This window comes from Dipodomys merriami, unplaced genomic scaffold (assembly GCF_024711535.1).
Source record: "Dipodomys merriami isolate MVZ:Mamm:240054 unplaced genomic scaffold, mDipMer1.0.p SCAF_38, whole genome shotgun sequence".
NCBI lineage: Eukaryota > Metazoa > Chordata > Mammalia > Rodentia > Heteromyidae > Dipodomys > Dipodomys merriami.
The window spans coordinates 8,236,972-8,255,048 of NW_027205381.1; the positions used below are offsets into that span (position 1 = coordinate 8,236,972).

At 43.9% G+C, this 18,077-nt stretch overlaps 1 protein-coding gene across 1 annotated transcript in view; it reads right to left on the reverse strand.

The window, feature by feature from the left end:
• The window catches only part of Myo7b (myosin VIIB), a 101,533-nt gene extending 88,601 nt beyond the window's left edge, over positions 1–12,932 (reverse strand). Inside the window, exons 1-2 of the mRNA XM_069989496.1 lie at positions 12,843–12,932; positions 4,669–4,710 (exon numbers count right to left, since the gene is read on the reverse strand). Of these exons, the coding sequence (XP_069845597.1) occupies positions 4,669–4,686 (18 nt within the window). The 5' untranslated portion in view covers positions 4,687–4,710; positions 12,843–12,932. The remainder of the gene's footprint in view (positions 1–4,668; positions 4,711–12,842) is intronic.
• Positions 12,933–18,077: the final 5,145 nt, after the last annotated feature.

The following is an 18,077-nucleotide window of genomic DNA, read 5'->3' on the forward strand; positions in this document are numbered from 1 at the left end:
TGCCACATGTGTCTCCATGATCGTCTTTTGTGTCCTATCTCCCGGCTCATCTCCCAATTCTGCTCTCCATTGGAGCTGAATTGGATTGTTGGTATTGTTTTTGTTCTTTCTTTCCTCTTTAGCATGTTTCCTAGCTGTGTTATGTGTATTTGCATGCTGCAGGCCTTTGTAAAAACTGGCTGCCTGCAGCCTGCTAACTGTGTAATATAAACTCCAATATTCTATATTTCAAAATGTGGCTTCTGGGATGATTCACCTTACAACACAGGCACTAGACAAGCTTGCCACTAATTCATGTGCTAGGGCCTCTCCCTCATCTCCGCAATCACCCCTGCAGAGTCCACTAGCCACATGTATTTTTGCCCCTGCTGGGTCCCCTTGTGGCCATTTTTAATTTATCCTGTATTTTTAGGTGCCTGCAGAACATCCTCACAGAAAGAGCAAGGGCCTTCAGATGGCCAATCAGATGCTCCTGGGACAATATCACCTTGCCCCTCACCCAAAGGACACTTCCAAATGACTCTGCCCATTATCCAGTAGGAAGCAGTTACAGAAGATGAACCTTCGCCAATACACCCTAATGTGGAATCCCTGCCAAAAATAAACAAAAAGGGTTGGAATGTTAGCCTTATCTCCTCCATCTCAGAACACCCTCCATCATCTTAGGCCTTGTAGTAAAGCATGGCCCTTCCCCAAAATTAGCTGACACAGGGCCTTTCAAAGTAGGCAGCTGAAACCAATAAGACAGCTCTCCCCTGCTCATGCAGCTGCAACCTGACACCTTAGCCCACCACAATGGAGCCACTCTCTCACATCCCTCATGTCCCTCATAGCTCACATGAACCCAGCCCATATAACCGTGCTTATAGTCCCTCCTGGCCACTGCTCTCTGCCTGTCAGGTTACTGACATTAAACTCCTTTATGTATGCTCGTGTGCCCAAGTGCTTTCCTTGGGAAGCCTTTTATGTTTCACCTGCAATCTTTACCTCTTAACAGCTGTGTCTGTTCCTCCTGTCACTGTGGTAAGAACCAGTTAGGGCAGGGGTCATCTAGGTGAGAAAGCAGTGCTGGTGTTCTGAGAAATCTCAGAAAGCCCTTTGTCCATTTGCCAGGTAGAAAAACTGAAATAACTAAGATAACTTCTAGAAAACAGAAGAGTTGCTTTAAAAAATGGAAGTTTCTCTCTCTCTCTCTCTCTCTCTCTCTCTCTCTCTCTCTCTCTCTCTCTCTCTCTCTCTCTCTCTTTCTCTCTGATATCACTATGAAAAAAATGTTCAATGTTTTTATAAGTATACAAGAAGCTAGAAGCTGGTGGCTCACCCTGTAATCCTAGCTACTCAGGAGGCTGAGATCTGAGGATCACGGTTCAAAGCCAGCCTGGGCAGGAAAGTCTGTGAGACTCTTATCTCCAATTAACCACCAGAAAACCATAAGTGGCACTGTAGCTCAAGTGGTAGAGCGCTAGCCTTGAGCTGAAGAGCTGAGGGACAGCGCCCAGGCCCAGAGTTCAAGCCCCACAACCAACCAAAAAACCTGTGACCATTGCCTTGGGCGAACAAGGTCGTGGTAGAAGCCGTGCTGTGGTTGCTTAGCCCTTTCTCGCGTGGTGTCTCTGCGCCTTTGCAGAGCTTTTCACGGCTCCAGGTTGGGCCAAAGTGTCTGGAGGTTTACAACCTCTGTGATCTGTCAGGCCTGTGGAAAACAAGTGGCGGCAGTTCCTGGCCATGATGACTGTATTCTTTGGATCTGGATTGGCTGCACCATTTTTTATAGTGAGGCACCAACTGCTTAAGAAGTAAGGGTGTTGCAATTCACTATTTAACAGATAAGAATGTCTGAAGAGGCACAGACTCTGGAAAATGGATTCAACTCTCCAACTCAGAATACTAGATATGTTTGTAAACAAACTCCTGACATAAAAAAGACGCATACAACAAAGTAAACATTCACATCATGGATGAATTGTGGTCTGTCACCATTCTTACACTGAAGTTACAGTGCCTTAAACAGGACTATGGCCCTTTCCTATTTGATTCCCTGCCTGCAGGAATCACATACTCTCCACTATGACGCACTGACCCATTGCAAACCCAATGGTACAGGAGCCAAGCAAACACAGACCGAAACCTCCAAAACTATTAGCCAAAGTAACTCTTATTCTCTTTGTAAGTTGGTGATCTCAGGTATTTGTTACAGTGATGGAAAATGGACTAACACACTACTCTACATTCCATGACTCATGTGGCTTCAGGAAAAGCACTTGATCTCTCTGAGCTTTAATTTCATTGTCATTTGAAAGGCACATCTTGGGCTGGGAAGGTAGCTCAGTGGTAGAGTGCTTGCCTTGCATGCATGAGGCCCTGGGTTCGATTCCTCAGCACCACATAAGCAAAAAAAAAAGCCATAAGTGGTGCTGTGGCTCAAGTGGTAGAGTGCTAGCCTTGAGCTGAAGAGCTGAGGGACTGCGCCCAGGCCCAGAGTTCAGGCCCCACAACTGGACCCCCCAAAAAAAGAAAGGCACATCTTCACAAGGCTGGTGTTGAGATGGAATGCAATACTGATGAGGAGCCCGAGAATGCCCAGCACAAAGTAGGTGCAGATAAATGCAAGCTCACTAAGCTTCTACCCTTTATTCAGCCACCTTTTGGCTCTGAAGGATCCATCTGTGAATATGATCATCCTTCAAAGTAGATATATCAGGCCCACAAGGAAATTGTGAGCAACATGATGTCAAGCAGTATTTTTCCAAACTCTGCTTCACATTTCTTCATATCCTGAGACCTTTGAACTGGTGCATTCATAAGTACATTTATTTGGCTTTGCCTTAATTAAAACTTAACAGGTGACACAGATATATTGACTTTGATTTAAACACTGCACATGTATACATGTATCAAAACATTACATGGTACTGAAATAAGGATACTAGATCTAAGCAACAATGTCTTGTTCTCACCACCACTCTGGTGTCTTACTGGGGGTAGGGAGGCTAGCTTTTCATCCAACTCTGAAAAACCTAAAGGTGAGATAAGCTGTTATTTGAATTGCAGGTGCATCATGTTGTTAGCCCCTGCTCACCCCTGATTGTTCCTCTGGACAGTTTGGTTTGTTCACCCGTGAGTACTCCCCTATATGGCTTGCTTTGCTTAACATTTTTGTTGAGACTTGGTTCTCACTGCAAGCATGTGGATTTTGCCTCTAAAATCTTTGTGTTGATAGTATTCTGGGCTGCAGGTCTTTGTGATAGGAGTTCACCTGCAGTCACTGGCTTCCTATTAAGACTCTCAGTTTGAACTCTCAAAACATGACTTCTCTGCTTTGCAGGACTGAATTCCTGCATAATAGTATCTCACTAATATATACAGTTTTTCTATGTCAGTTAAAATTAATCTGAAAACAAACAGACATGTCAGATGAGGGAAGATGAGGCGTGGCAAAGGGCAGCCAGGAATTCAAAAACTCAGGATCCTTACCCACCAACTTCCCTCAAGATGAAGGACCAAAGTCATTTTAGGAGACAATGAAGGATAGACAAGGGAAAATAAAGTGAGTGGCAGCCAGGAATTTAGAAATAGTATATTTAGAAGCATAACACTGTCTTCTTTGTTTGAACCCTTGCAACTCCTTTATAAAGCTGCCATATTAACACGGGGAGGGGGGGATGGGGGGGAGCAAGAGCAGCTTTTTCCACCTGACCTTGCCTGACCCCAAACAATTAGTGTGCTCTTAACACTGAGAAAGGACATTATAAAAGGACATGTGTCCTGGAGAAGCAAAAACTTGGTTGGAAAAGTGGCACAAAGTGCTTATCTCAAAAGATAACACAAAGTGTTATCTCAAGGATAACACATTCAAAAAAGTATATGGCGGAATGCATTCTTTCCTGAAATGGATGCCCAAACACAATGGTCATATACTTAAAGTACAGGTCAGTGTACCACCTGAACCCAGGTGGTAAAAGTGTAATACTAAGAGTAATGAGAAGCAAAGATAGACATCTATCTGCCTAACTTTAATAAAGTCAAGCCCTGACTTTGGTATATAAATACCCCTGATGTCAAAGAGCCCCATGTGTCTTTTTCCCTTTGAGAGACCTACTCTCTGCCTTTTTGCTTGTCTGTTTGTCTGCTTGCCTGCTTGCTTACTTACTTAATGAAGTTCTGCCAAGTTTTCTTACCATTGTGATTTGTCCAGAAATTCTTATTCTGTGATTGAAGTCAAGGATTTTAAGTGAAGAGTCCCTATCTTTAGAGGGAAACTTCACAAACCCTCACCTGCATCCAGTGATATGCTGAGTGAAGGAAACGTGATGTAGGCCCCGGAGTAGAGTTTTGGCCTGGGGTCTGATTCACACACTGTCACACAGAATCCAGTCACCTGTTTTCTCTGCACAGGCTCCCAGCAAGTGCCATAAGGAAATGACCAATGAGAACCGCCCTTTCGAGCCTTGACTAGAAGTGAGGGACACTTATGTGCATACATATGAGCACCTTGAGATGCTGAAAGTTGCTAAACTTGTCTTCCTTTGCTAATAGAATACTTTTCATTCCTCAAACTCCTTTGTCTCTGTGATTTTCCTTCTAGGATTTCTCTCTTTTTCCTTGGAAATAGTTCAACTCATCCTGAGGCAACTTCTGTAGCCTAGATCAAATAAATGCAGTTCTTACCAGTCTGAACATCGTCATCCTGGCTCAGCAGTCCCCTGTGGCCTGTAAGTGGAAAGAAAACAGGATGTCAGTATTCATGTTCTAGATATTCTTGTAAGGATGTCACCAGATTGGATTAGGCCCACCTTTATGACTTTGTTTTATTTTAGTCAACGCTTTAAAGACTTACTCCCTTCCTTCCTTCCTTCCTTCCTTGCTTCCTTCTTTCCTTCCTTCCTTCCTTCTTTCCTTCCTTCCTTCCTTCCTTCCTTCCCCCCTCCCTCCCTCCCTCCTTCCTTCCTTCCTTCCTTCCTTCCTTCCTTCCTTCCTTCCTTCCTTCCTTCCTTCCTTGTTTTCCTTCCTTTCTCACCCCCACCCTCCTTTCCTCCCTTCTCTCTCTGTTTCTCTGTCTCTTTCTCTCTCTATTTTTGGGGACTGGGGTTTGAACTCAGTGCTTTAGTCAAGCTCTTTTACCACACTCTAACTCTAAAGACCTTATCTCTAAATACACATTCTGAGTCCTGAAGTCCTAACTGGACTTCAACATCTGAATCTTGAGAGCATGCAATTGAGTCCTAGCCTGCTCCAGAAGGCATCAGTGAATAGGCCCATATCAGTTTATATAAGTGTAGAACAACTGTATGATGCTCTAATACTTGGCAGTACTCCTGGAAGTACTCCTGGGAGGGAAAACACATGAGTGAGACATTCAGAGGATATTGATTTGGTGGTTCCCCCATTATATAAGTGAGAACATGGAAAATGCTGAGGACTGGTCAGGTGTAGTGTCTAAGATGCTTGGGAGGCAGAGACTGGAAGATACATTTTGAGGACAGCCCTGGAAAAACAGCAAGATTTTACCTCACCAAAGAAGCTGGTAATGGTGTAGCTGTCATCCCAGCTACACAAGAGGCCATAGGTAGAATTACATTTTAAAATTATCTAGGGGCTGGGAAGGTGGCTCAGCGGTAGAGCGCATGCCTTGCATGCATGAGGCCCTGGGTTCGATTCCTCAGCACCACATAAGCAGAAAACGCGGGAAGTGGCGCTGTGGCTCAAGTGGTAGAGCGCTAGCCTTGAGTTGAAGAGCTGAGGGACAGTGCCCAGGCCCAGAGTTCAGGCCCCACACGACCAGACCCCCCCCCAAAAAAAAAAGTATCTGAAAAATAACTAAAGCAAAAAGGACTAGAGGGTTAAGAAACTGGAGGAGAAACAACAGACTGGACTCCATCTCAATAGATGAGGACAGTATATTGAGACACAGCAGTGCCTTACTGTAGGATGAAGGCTGTGCAAGGAGGTGGGGTTGGAGATGGGCTTGTATGGGGTCTGAGCAAGGAGACAGAGATTATTGGAAGGCTATTAGGCCTGGGGGAGGCAGGGATTTTTGGTTAGGCCCACAATGGCTAGGCTTAGGTTGGATTATCCTGCCTGAGTCAAGCACATCTGTGCATACCTGGTTTTTGTCTAACATCTGTATGCACCTAGGATAACAGGGTGGGAGTCAATCCTTCAAGGGGAATGGCTGAAGTGGGAGAGTGCTTGCCTAGCAAGTAAGAGGCCCTGAGTTCAAACCTTAATACTGCCAAAGAGAAAGGAGAGAGATGGGGGGGGGGGAGAGAGATGAAAAAGAAGGAAGGGGGAGGAGGAGGATGAAGGAGGAGGAAGTGGAAGGAGGGAAGGAAGAAGGAAGGTGCCATCTTGAGAGGTAGTCTATTGTTTAGACTGAACTGTGAACTACTCTAGGGAAAGAATGCTATTGTACCATTCATAATTACATTAAGCAAAGTAAGCCAGATTCAAAGAACATAAGTTGCATGGTTTCCCTCATTTGTGTTAACTAGAATGTGCCTATAAACCTACAAGTATACATGTTGAATGATATAAAAATATACTGGGACATGATAAATTATACAGGTTTCTAGACATTCACTCAGTAAGGTCAAAAAGAGATGTAATACAATATAATAATAGGAGTTGATCACAAAAGCTCAATAGCTATGTGCATATGATCATATAAAATATCTTATAAAATGAAATCCAAGAAAAACAGACAAGAGACTTCTGTTGTTGCTATTCTTGCTATTTTTGTTGTCTTTTCCTTTTATTTGTTAGTTTATTTGTCTTTGGGAGGTAAGGAGGAACACAGGAAAGGTGGAATAAAGGGTGAACAAATACCATAGTAGTACTTACTAGACATTATGTGAAAAATGAACTATATATCTTGGGACAGGAGGGAAAAACTGGGGTAGAGCAAGGGGAGGGGTGACATGGTTCAAAAGCATTGTACTCACTATCTGTAACTACATGTAACTATAGCCCCTCTGAATATCACCTTTACAATAACAATATGTAAAACATATATAAAAATATATAAAAACAATGTGTAAAAAATAAAAATAAGTTTGCTAGTGCCTATCCTAAAATCAAAAAGAGATTAAATGATCTAATGATATGCTTATCTTAGCAAGAATAAGCCAAAGCCAATATTAGTAGATGGAAAGAAATAATAAAGGTGAGGGGGAAATTGAATAGAGACTAAAGGAACAATGAAAAGATTGATTAATGAAATATAGAGTTGGTTCTTTTAAAAGAGCATCAAGATTGGCAAAGCCTGAGCCAAACCAAAAGAGAGAAGAACAAATTATTAAAATTTGAGAGGAAAAGGGAATACTGTAACAAATACTCCTGAGATACAGATGATCATTAGGCAATATTTTCCAAAACTTATATGAAAACTCTAGACTAGATGGATATATGTCTAGACACATATGAACCACCAAAACTGAACTGAGTGATTATGAAAAATCTAAATAGATCTATAATGAGCAGTAATAAGGAATCTCTCAACAAAGAAATATAATAAGAAGAAAGCAGTAACAAAGAATCTCATAACAAACGAAGCCCAGGATTGGACTATTTCACTCTTAATTCTACCATGACTTAAAAAAATTAACACCAACAGTCCTCAAATCATTCCAAAAAATAAAAAAGGACACGAATGCTTTCAAACTCATTCTATGAAGCCAGTCATACACTAATATCAAAACTGAAAGAATAAACCAGAAGGAATAGATAAATATACATACAAAGATCATCAATACAATATTCACAAACCAAATTTAACAACATTTAAAAAGATCATGCACTACAAGTTACTTTCCAGGAGTGCAAGGACTGTCCAACATATGTAAAACCAAACACAGTGCAGCACTTCAGTAGAATCTGGGACACATGATCTTTCAATAGACGCAGAAATAAGCCTTTGACAAAATTCAACTTTCCTTCAGGATAAAAGTACTGAAAGTCTAGGAACAGAAGGGACATGCTTCAACATAACAAAGGCTAAATCTGACAAACCTGTAACCAACATTGTGAGTGGGGAAAAACTGAATCCATTTCCTCTGAAGCCAGGAATGAGATTACTCAATATGGTGCTTGAATTCTTAGCCAGATAAATAGAAGAGACAGACAGATGGACGGATAAACAGAGACAGAGATGGAGAGACAAAAGACAAAGACAGAGAACTGAAGGGATACAACTAGGAAATGAAGAAGCCAATTATACCTATTAGCAAATAATCTGATCCTATATTTAAAAGTGTTGAAGGATTCCACCAGAATGCTCCGAGATCTGGTTTGGGTGCTATGGTTCCCTGTAGGTTCAGTGAAGTGCCAGCCTATTTAGCCTCATCTTCAACCCATTCTCGCAGACCTAGCCAATGTTCCTTTAGCCTCCCTGAATCGAGGTGATGGAGCCTGTTGCTCTGTGCTCCCAACAGACCCTATACAACTCTCAAGAATAACCCTCACCACCTTGCATTGAAATATGTGGCTTACATCCATCCAGAGAACTTTCCTCAAGCTGTCAGCTTGCCCAGAGATAGTTTGAAACACACAGAAGACCCCTTTCATCCTAGAGATATCCCTTAAGAAAGTCTCTTTTATTCTAGAGACAAACTGTTGGCACCTCCCTCTCAGCTCTTGAGAGACTCTTGTCCATCTTCCACAAGCAGCCTTTAGAAGCCCTCCTGGATTTATTGTGACTGTAGATACTATTCTTCCTTTGTACCTACATCTTGATCTTCCACTAGAGAGCTGGCCTTCTTCCCAGAGACTGGCTTACTCCTAACTCAGTGGCAGCATTGGTCAGTCACTGCTTGATTGTACTTCTGTACTAGACTGTACTATTGGGAAGTGTGGAATAAATTTCATGGATACCTAGCAAAATACAGGGATTTTTTTGTAAAGGTGATGTACAAAGGGGATATAGTTACATAGGTCAGGAAATGAGTACATTTCTTTTTGAACAGTCACCCCCTGCCTCATTTTCTCCCAGTTTTTCCTCTTCTGACTCCCTTCTGCCCCCCCCCCAAGTTGTATAGTGCCTAGTGAGTATTACTGCTCAATTGGATCACCCTTTGTCTGTTTAGGGCTTTCTAATGTGCATTTCGTTTGTTAATCTTTCCCCAGGCTACATTATCTTTTCTTTCCTTAGTTTTTTCCTCACCCCTATTTCTCATTTATTTTAGATTCTGTTTGGGTATTGGCAGATCTGTAAGCAACTTCAAACAACTGTTTGTTTGCTCTTCAAACAAGGTAGGTGGTAAATGAAGGAGAAATTGATAAAGTATGTATGGAGCCAAACAGAAATGGCCTGACTTTGTAGCCATGTTTTCTGTTTTTCTTCTTTTAGGGGGAGGGGGGTCTAGTTGTGGGGCCTGAACTCTGGGCCTGGCACTGTCCCTCAGCTCTTCAGCTCAAAGGTAGCACTCTACCACTTGAGCCACGGCACCACTTCCAGCTTTTTTTTTCTTTTTGCTTATGTGGTGCTGAGGAATCGAACCCAGTGCCTCATGCATGCAAGGCAAGCACTCTACCACTGAGCCACCTTCCCAGCCCTGTTTTTCTTCTTTTAATAAGAAGCTAGTTTACTCCTATGTGTGCTACATGTTTCCTTTAATACTTGTAAAAAGCTGTTCCTGCATCCTCTAGATACACAAACTGCTGGGTTCTCACCACTGTATGATCTAACTGGCAGGCAGCCATGTGCCCCTCAATCATGTATCTGCAAGCCAAGTGCAAAAGGACTCATGAGCATTAGCAAACACCAGGCCAAGCATAGACCCCAGTGTGGAGAACAAAGATCAAATGAGACCTGTGCAGAAATCCTGAATGGGGCACAATAACCACCAGTGCATGTCTATGTGAACAACAAACAAACTATAAAAAAATGTTCCTAACATCTGTTTGAGGAGCCAGTCCAGGAAATACTACCCATACATAGGCACAATAGAGCCTTGTTCGGTTAGTATCACTTGCCTCTGTGATTCCTATCCTAGATTGAGGAGGGGGAAGACAAAAAAAATCCACCCTGGGATGACTGGCAACACATATACTTCTACTACACTGGGGCCCCTTTTCGGAACCTTAGCACTCTCTCCCCAGTCCTCCAGAACAGAGCAGAGTCTCAGGCTGGCATTATACTAAAAGTTTTCCAGTAGTAGCTCATTAATTTAATCCACATAACAACCCTTCAAGGGAAGGCTTAATTTCCCTTAACCAAGGGTTAAGGTCCCACATTAGTGACAGAGTTAGGATTAGAATTCAGAGCTGGCTCCAAAGTCCTTTCTTACTCTACATCTCTCTCTCCTCAGCCTGGCTTTGTAGGGCCACACTAGTTACAGGTGACTCCTCAGTTTTACCAGCTACACTTAGAGCATTCAATAGTTATTTGTGACTGGTGGCTACTGTTTGTGACAATAAAGAAAACATTCTGATCTTCATGGCCAGTATGATTCAAATGTGGTTTGTGACCTCTGAATCCCATATTGAACCTAAATCCTCTTTGTGAATTATGAAGAAGGTGTTTGTGGGTGGGACACTTAGTAGGTGATTAGGATCAGGTAATGTCATCACATCAGTCTCCAGGAATCTTGGTGACTCATAAGAGGAGGGAAAGATCAGAGGACACCTGTATGCATTTTTTTTTCTGTGCTAGTCTGGGAGCTTGAATTCAAGGCCTGAGTCCTGTCCCTGAGCTTTTTTTTTTTTTGCTCAAGGATAACACTTTACCACTTGAGCCACAGCTCTACTTCCAGCTTTTTGATGGTTAATGGAGACAGAAGTCTCACAGACTTTCCTGTCAGAGTTGGTTTTGAAGCTTGCTTCTCATGTCTATTAGGCATGAGACATTAGTGCCCAGGCTACACATGCTTCTTATCTCTTAGCATGTGATGCCTGGTACGACCTTAGGGCTCTGTCAGCAAAAGCATTATTACCAGATGTAGCCCTTTGACCCGGTACTAGAACCATACCACAATAAACCACTCCCTACCACTGCCCTTAAAAAAAAAAACCTCTGGCATTGAGTTATTAGCACCAGAAAACATACTAAGATAGCAATCGAGAGTCCTTTACAGTTACTCTACATCCACACTGGGTTTCTGCCAGGCACTTGCCAGGATTCAAGTTGAATGGGTCCTTTCTTCTCTCATCCTCTTTGTGGATGTTCTCCACCACTGTCATTGTGCCATTCTCTCCTTCAAAGCCCACTCGTGTCTTTACCATCCCATTCTTGCCTTCAGCTGCATGACCTCCTATGAGTACTTGATGCCCTGAGTTCTGTACCTTTGGGGTTCACACATCACCTTTTTCACCCACTTCACCAGTCCCATGTCACTAGCTAGCAGCAAAGGATCTTGATCCACATAGCTTGATTAACTGAGGAAGTACAGAAGAGCCATTCTCTACCTCTCTGATATCATTACATCAGATTGGAAAGCCATCCCTGGCTGGCCTTCTGCCACTATCCTCATCATTCATCCACTTGTCATGCCTACGTGGCATGTATTCTCTGCGTCCTGACAGGACAGGGTCAGTGAAATCCTAGGGGATCCAGCCCTTGTCATCAAGAAGCTCAAATCATAGTCTAGTGATGCTGAGGGAATTGTTTTACCTGCCTTGACCTCAATGTCCTCTTCCATGAAAATCATACAACTATGTCTTCTAGAGTGCATATTATATGGATGGAGTAAGAAAAGGGAAGCTAGAGCCGCTTGAGACAAGTAAAATGTAGAGCATTGTAAGTGCCTAGTGTAGCTGCGAGACTTTCCCACAGAATCCTACGCTGACAGCCTGGGTCCTATGCAGACATTTGTGGAATACTCCTTTGAGAAATGTCACCTGAAGGGCAGGTGGCAAGGCACACAGCACATCCAAGAAGGTGGAGGGGGCTTTCTCCTAAATAGCTCTTGAGCTGAGGGGTTCAAGAGTGTGTGATGGGAAAGTGTGTTCAAGAGCCACATTCAGGGTTTTGGTTTTCTTCGAACTAAAATTCTGAGCACAATTCCAGAATCTTAGGGATTAAGGCAAAATTCCAGTCCACAGTTACAAAGTGGAACCTGAGGGGGAGCCCTACCCCCACCAATTTGGGATCTTTAGAATCCCCGACTTGCCCAATGTCAGCCCATCTCTCCTGACTCCTCCTCAGGGAAGTGGGGGATATGTATCACACACTGTGCCAGTAGCCCAGGGGCTCACAGCTGTGCCTCTCTTCTCAGCCACCTGATTCTCCCAACACTCATAGCAGAAGGCTTTGAACCCAGTTAGGCTGTGTCTTTCCACACCAGGGTCCAGACCTTTCCAAGGCAGCCATTTTCTAAGGTATGTGAGTCAGTCAACCCAGTCTCTAGAGACAACCTAGCTCTGTGTCTTCTAAAGGGTACCCAAAAGCCCCCTTTTCAGTCTCTTGTCCCCGAGGAATGGCATCACATTTTCCTGAGGAAGCAGTGAGCCTCCTCCTGTGATGCAGTGGAGCTTTGGTGTGGTTCCTGAGCTATCCTGGAAGCCCCTTGATCCTCACCCAGGCTCTCTAGCTGTGAGGTGGCTTTGTCTGGAGGCAGCACTGCCCAGGCCTGTCTCAGTGTTCACCTTCCTTACAGCAGCAGGCCCACACAGCTTTTCCTTCCCCTGTGCCTTTCAGAGAGGGCCTTGCAGCCCAGCAGACTGGAAAGCCCTGCTGAGGTCTCCAGTGTGGAGGTTCCTGAGGGAAATAACCAACCCTCTTCCCCACAAGCCTGCCCACCCTGTTTTGGGGTCTGTGCCTCCTGATTTGTCTCCTGCCTAAAGACCCTCCTCCTTCCGCAGAGTCCCTCCTCCCTTCCAGCTGGTGGAACAGTCCAGGGCTTTCTTACCTTGTCAAGACTCCTTCCCCTCTGCTCTGGGCACCCAGAAAGAACTTGGAGAGGCAGCACCAAGGCTCTGGTGTGGGATAGAGTAAGAGACAGCAGGAGAGGCGGAAGGGAATCAAGAGGAAATGGCTGAGTGCTCCTAGCTCACGTAATTTATTACAGGACTTTGTCCTCAGACTCCAAGCATATCCACTCCCACGTGCCTCCTGCAGCCCTGGCCAGCCTGGCCTCACGGCAGTCTACTCTTCAACAGAACAGCCAATACTTGCTTCCTGGTGGACACCTGCTTCTGAACGCCAAACAAATCCTGGTGATGATTAGCTGATCATCCAGGCAGCTCAGCATCTTCCAGAGGTCACAGGGCTCCTAGGAAGCCCCTGTAGGAACTCTACTCTCAAACATCCCATGCTAACAGAAGCTGTGTATGGCATGGAACATATTGTGTTGAGTCTTTGCCATTTCTAGTGATTCTTGTAAGTGGGTGGAGTATCTTTTGTTATTCAGAAATGATAAACCTTTGGCTAACACCTGAGATTATGCTAATGAGGCAAGTAAGGCTGGCCCTTGGATGGCCTCAAGGTGGGGCCAGTTGCTAGAAGGGCTAATTGAGTAGAGGGTTGGCATTTTCAGCCCCACTTCCTGACCTATACGAAGGTAAAACATGAGCAACAAGATAACTTAGTGTCTAGATAGCTGAATACAAGGAAGTGCCTAGAGGGTGGCGCTCAGAATAGCATGGGAGCCCTGTGCCCCTTCCTACAAACCTTGCCTATCTCTCTTTTCACTGGCTACTCATCTGTATCCTTTGAAATATTTGTTATGATAAACTGGTAAGTGCAAAGTAAGAAGTTCCTTTGATGTTTTGAGCATCTCTTGAATGGAACCTGAGGGAAAAATGGTGGTGGGGAACCCCTGATTTACAGCCTACTCTTCTGACATACCACAGATAGCATATTACTTGTCATTGACATCTGAAGTCGAGTCAGGCTTGGTGGAGTGAGAGATGACTCTAAATACAGGCAGACAGTGACAAAATTGAATTGAATTATAAGACACCAACAGGAGTCCATGGGAGAATTGCTTGGATAATTGATCCCTAAAGTGTTAGTGTTAAAAACAAACCAGGAAAAAAATTACTATGTATTTTTATAGGGCACACACACTGGAGATGCCTGGCATGGTTAGGGAATCTAACTGCAGAAAGATAGGCCATCTAGCACCTAGATTCCCAAGAAAGTCCCTAAGAACCTAGAGCTGGCTGAGGCTGAGGTTTCAATGCAGGGTGAATTGAGCTGTATGGGAAATACAGATATTTGAAGGAATGAATGAGTATCCTTAGTGGTGATATCAGGCAGTGTGCTCTGGGAGGCCCTGGGAGTGACTATCCACACAAGGGGAGCCATCGGGGCAGGTACACAGGCATGGGTACATGGAAGATGCTGTCCAGTTCAAGTCTATTCTTTAGCTAAATAGAGACCCTCATGCTCTTCCAAGCTGGCCAAGTAAAACCAACCAGGTTCCTTCCTCTCCCAAGAGAAAGACACTAGCCTCTCAGGCAGAGATGCAGATGGAGCTGTTATCTCTAGACAGAATTAAGATAAAGACCAGGCAACAGCCAGGATCATGGGCCTCTCTGTGGACACAGACCAAGCCCTGGGTGGAAACAGAGGTGGAGGCTGTAGTGGATTAAAAGGAGGAGAGACTTTCTGCCAGAGACTGACAGCCAGGGAGTTTTCCTGTGCTGGTGGGCTTTATGGAGGCCCATATGGAAGTTCCTTCTGTTGAGCTGGTTGGAGATGTTTTTGTATCTTGCAATCCAATGTCCCATGACAAGGACTGGGAGCTGGAGATGATGTGAGGGACCACTTGTAAGAAGCACTCTGAGACTTCCAGCCAGACCCACAGCACTACCTGGGAGCCAGTGCTGTGCTCCAGGCTAAACCTCTGTGCTCTGCCTTGTTTCCACCTCCTAAGCTCCCACTTGCTTTGGTGACTGGACCAGGCCCATTTTTTTCCATCACACAAAATGGCAATTGCTGAAATTTTCATTGGAGAAAGGGTTAAAGAGGATCTCAAGATAAAGATGCTCAACTGACTGTCCTCCAGTTTCTGGCTCTTGAAGCCACTTGAGAAAAAATAAGTAGAAAGTGGACAAAGATTTGATTGGTCAAGTAATAAAGAGCAAGGGAGAGATAATTGAGGAAATACATTCTATTTTTTTTCTGGTCCTAGGGCTTGAACTCTTGGCCTGTGTGCTGTCCCATGCTAGTGCTCTACCACTTGAGCCATAGCTTCACCTGAGATGAGAGTCTCATGCGCTTTTCTGCTTCTAATTGCAATCCTCAGATCTCAGCCTCTTGAGTAGCTAGGATTACAGGCATGAACCCCTGGAAACATATTCTTAGAGTTTGAAGAGAAGTGTTGTAGACATGCTTCCCAGAGCTGTCTCCCAGTAGAACTATTTATACTGGCTAAAGAGGGTTAGGAGGGCTGGGAAAGTGGCTTAGTGGTAGAGTGCTTGCCTAGCATACATGAAGCCCTGGGTTTGATTCCTCAGTACCATATATGCAGAAAACGTCAGAGGTGGCCCTGTGGCTCAAGTTGGTAGAGTTCTAGCCTTGAGCTGAAGAGCTGAGGGACAGTGCTCAGGCCCTGAATTCAAGCCCAGGACTGGCAAGAAAATAGGGTTAGGAGAATTTAACTTCAGAAACATGTTCTTTTTGTTTGACACTTGCTAACAATCTCTTTGCTATTGCAAAACCTGAATTTATCACCCAAGCATGGAAACATTGAGTCTAAAGTCTGGTGAAAGGGTCTTGTGACATTGGTTTCTGTATATTGTAAAACTTATATGGGTACTCTCTATCAAAATATTTGCTGTAGTAGGATTTATACATGGGGGATTGCTGGAGTTTGAACTTGGAGCCTGAGCATGGTCCCTGAGCTTTTTTTTTTTTTTTTTGGTCAGTCTGGGTGCTGTCCCTCAGCTCTTCAGCTCAAAGCCAGTGCTCTACCTCTTGAGCCACAGCACCACTTCCAGTTTTCTGAGTGGTTTATTGAAGATAAGAGTTCTGCCTGGGCTTTGAACTATGATCCTCAGATCTCAGCCTCATGAATAGCTAGGATTACAGGCACGAGACACCAATGCTCAGCTCCCTGAGCTTTTTTTGTTTGAGGCTGTTGCTCTACCACTTGAGCCACAGCTCCACTTCCAGGTTTTTGCTGCCTAATTGGAGAAAAGAGTGTCATGGACTTCTGATTGGGCTGGTTCAAAGCACAACTCTCAGATGTCAGCCTTCTGAATAATAGCAAGGATTACAGGCCTGAGCCTCTGACACCTACCTGTTCTGGGCATTTTTAAGTTCGGGGTGCACTGATCATCTGGGATGAGGTCAGACAGACTTTCTCTAGTGCATATTCTTCTGAGAGGGAAAATGAGAGTGCTGGGGAAAGGAAAGTATCTTTCTTTCTCTCTCTTTCTTTCTTTCTTCCTTCCTTTTTTTCTTTCTTTCTTTCATTCTTTTTCTTTCATACAACCTTTAATGTTACAGTACTAGCCATTTTGCAGGTTAACTCCTGCTTCTAGCTCACAATGACTTATGTTTTTGTTTGAGCTTGCTTTTTTAGTTTTCATGACGTCTGTCCCTACTAGCTTGCCTCCAGTTTGAAAAGAGAAAGGGGATTATTTTTAAATTTGTTTTTGACAGTACTCAGGTTTGAAGTCAGGGCCTTACACTTGCTAAGCAGATGCTATATAATTTAAGCCAGCTCCTTTTTGGATTTTTTTTAGCTAGATCATGTTTTCCCTAGTCCAGTCTGGACTACAGTTCTCCTATTTGTGCTTCCCTTTGTTGCTGAGATGATAGATGAATACCACTGCACCCAGCCATTGGCTGAGATGGAGTCTCACAAACTTATGCCTGGACTGTCCTCAAACCATGATATCCCAATCTCTGCTTCCAAAGTAGCTAGAATTATGTGCTTGAAACACTAGTTCTTTGCTATCCTACACAACACCTCAATGAATCTGTGTTCAAATCTTTATCTGTATTTTGTCATTACAGGAACATCCGGAGCAAACTTGTTGAAACAGGGACATGAACATTCTATTACTACCCTTTCTCAAATAGCATACAAGTCCCTCCTCCTAGACGGGCCTGACTATGTCTGGGTTGGCAGGGTACAAAGGTAGACACTTGCTGGTCAGTTTTCCTAAGCCTCAACTTTGCAAAGGTGAGGGTCTCAAGCCTTGAAAATGAAGAATAAAGATGGGCAGGTCACAACCATCCCAGTCCCAGCACTGACAAAATGTGATTCTACCCCCCGCCTAGTGCTGCTTCTACAATTCTTACACAAGGTGAATATTCAGCTAACGTTTAAAAATACATTTCTGTGTGGTGGTACATACCTGGAATCACAGCTCAGTGGGAGGATTCAAGTTTGAGGCCAGCCCCAGGCCTCAAATCTGCTTTTTAGGCCCAATCAGAAAAACAACAAAAGCAGAAAATGGATGGGGGTGTGTCTTAGGTGTTAGAACACTAACCATAGTGAGTCTGAGGTCCTGAGTTCAATAATATTATATATATATTACATTATTATATTATATATCTTACAACCTGTGGTTTATTCCATTCCTGTCCAATGATGAAGCCATTGTAGCATAGCTATCTGCTTATATCTCTTCGGAACATGTGAGAGCTGAATCTGAATGATAGATGCTCCTTCCCATTTCATAGTAAGGATGGTAAAGTCAAAGAGGTTAAAAATCCTGCAAGGGTCACTTGGGCAAAAGTGGCAGAGATAAAATGTGAATCAAGGTTTGCTTGAGTCCACACCCAGGGCTGATTGCATTGTGTCACATCATAACAACCCTCAGCTGAAGGTGGACACAGTTATGCACACACCAAGAGCACAGGTCACAGAGCACATTCTACACCCATGAAGTTCAGGGTCTGTCAACTCTGACACTATTGACATTTGGATTGGGCCATTTTTTTGTTGAGGGGCTGGAAGGAGCTGCTATGCATTGTGGCCTCTGTCCACTGATATCCCCTACCCTCTATCCATTGCTGGATCTAGCCAGTAGTGACAAGTCAACATGTCTCTAGACATGACTGCCAAATGTCTCTTGGGTGACGAAGACAACTCTAGCTTGGAACCAGTGTGTACTTCATAGGCCAGTATGAAATCAGGTTGGGAGAAAAGGAGACCAATAAGGGTGAGGCAAATGTCCTGGGA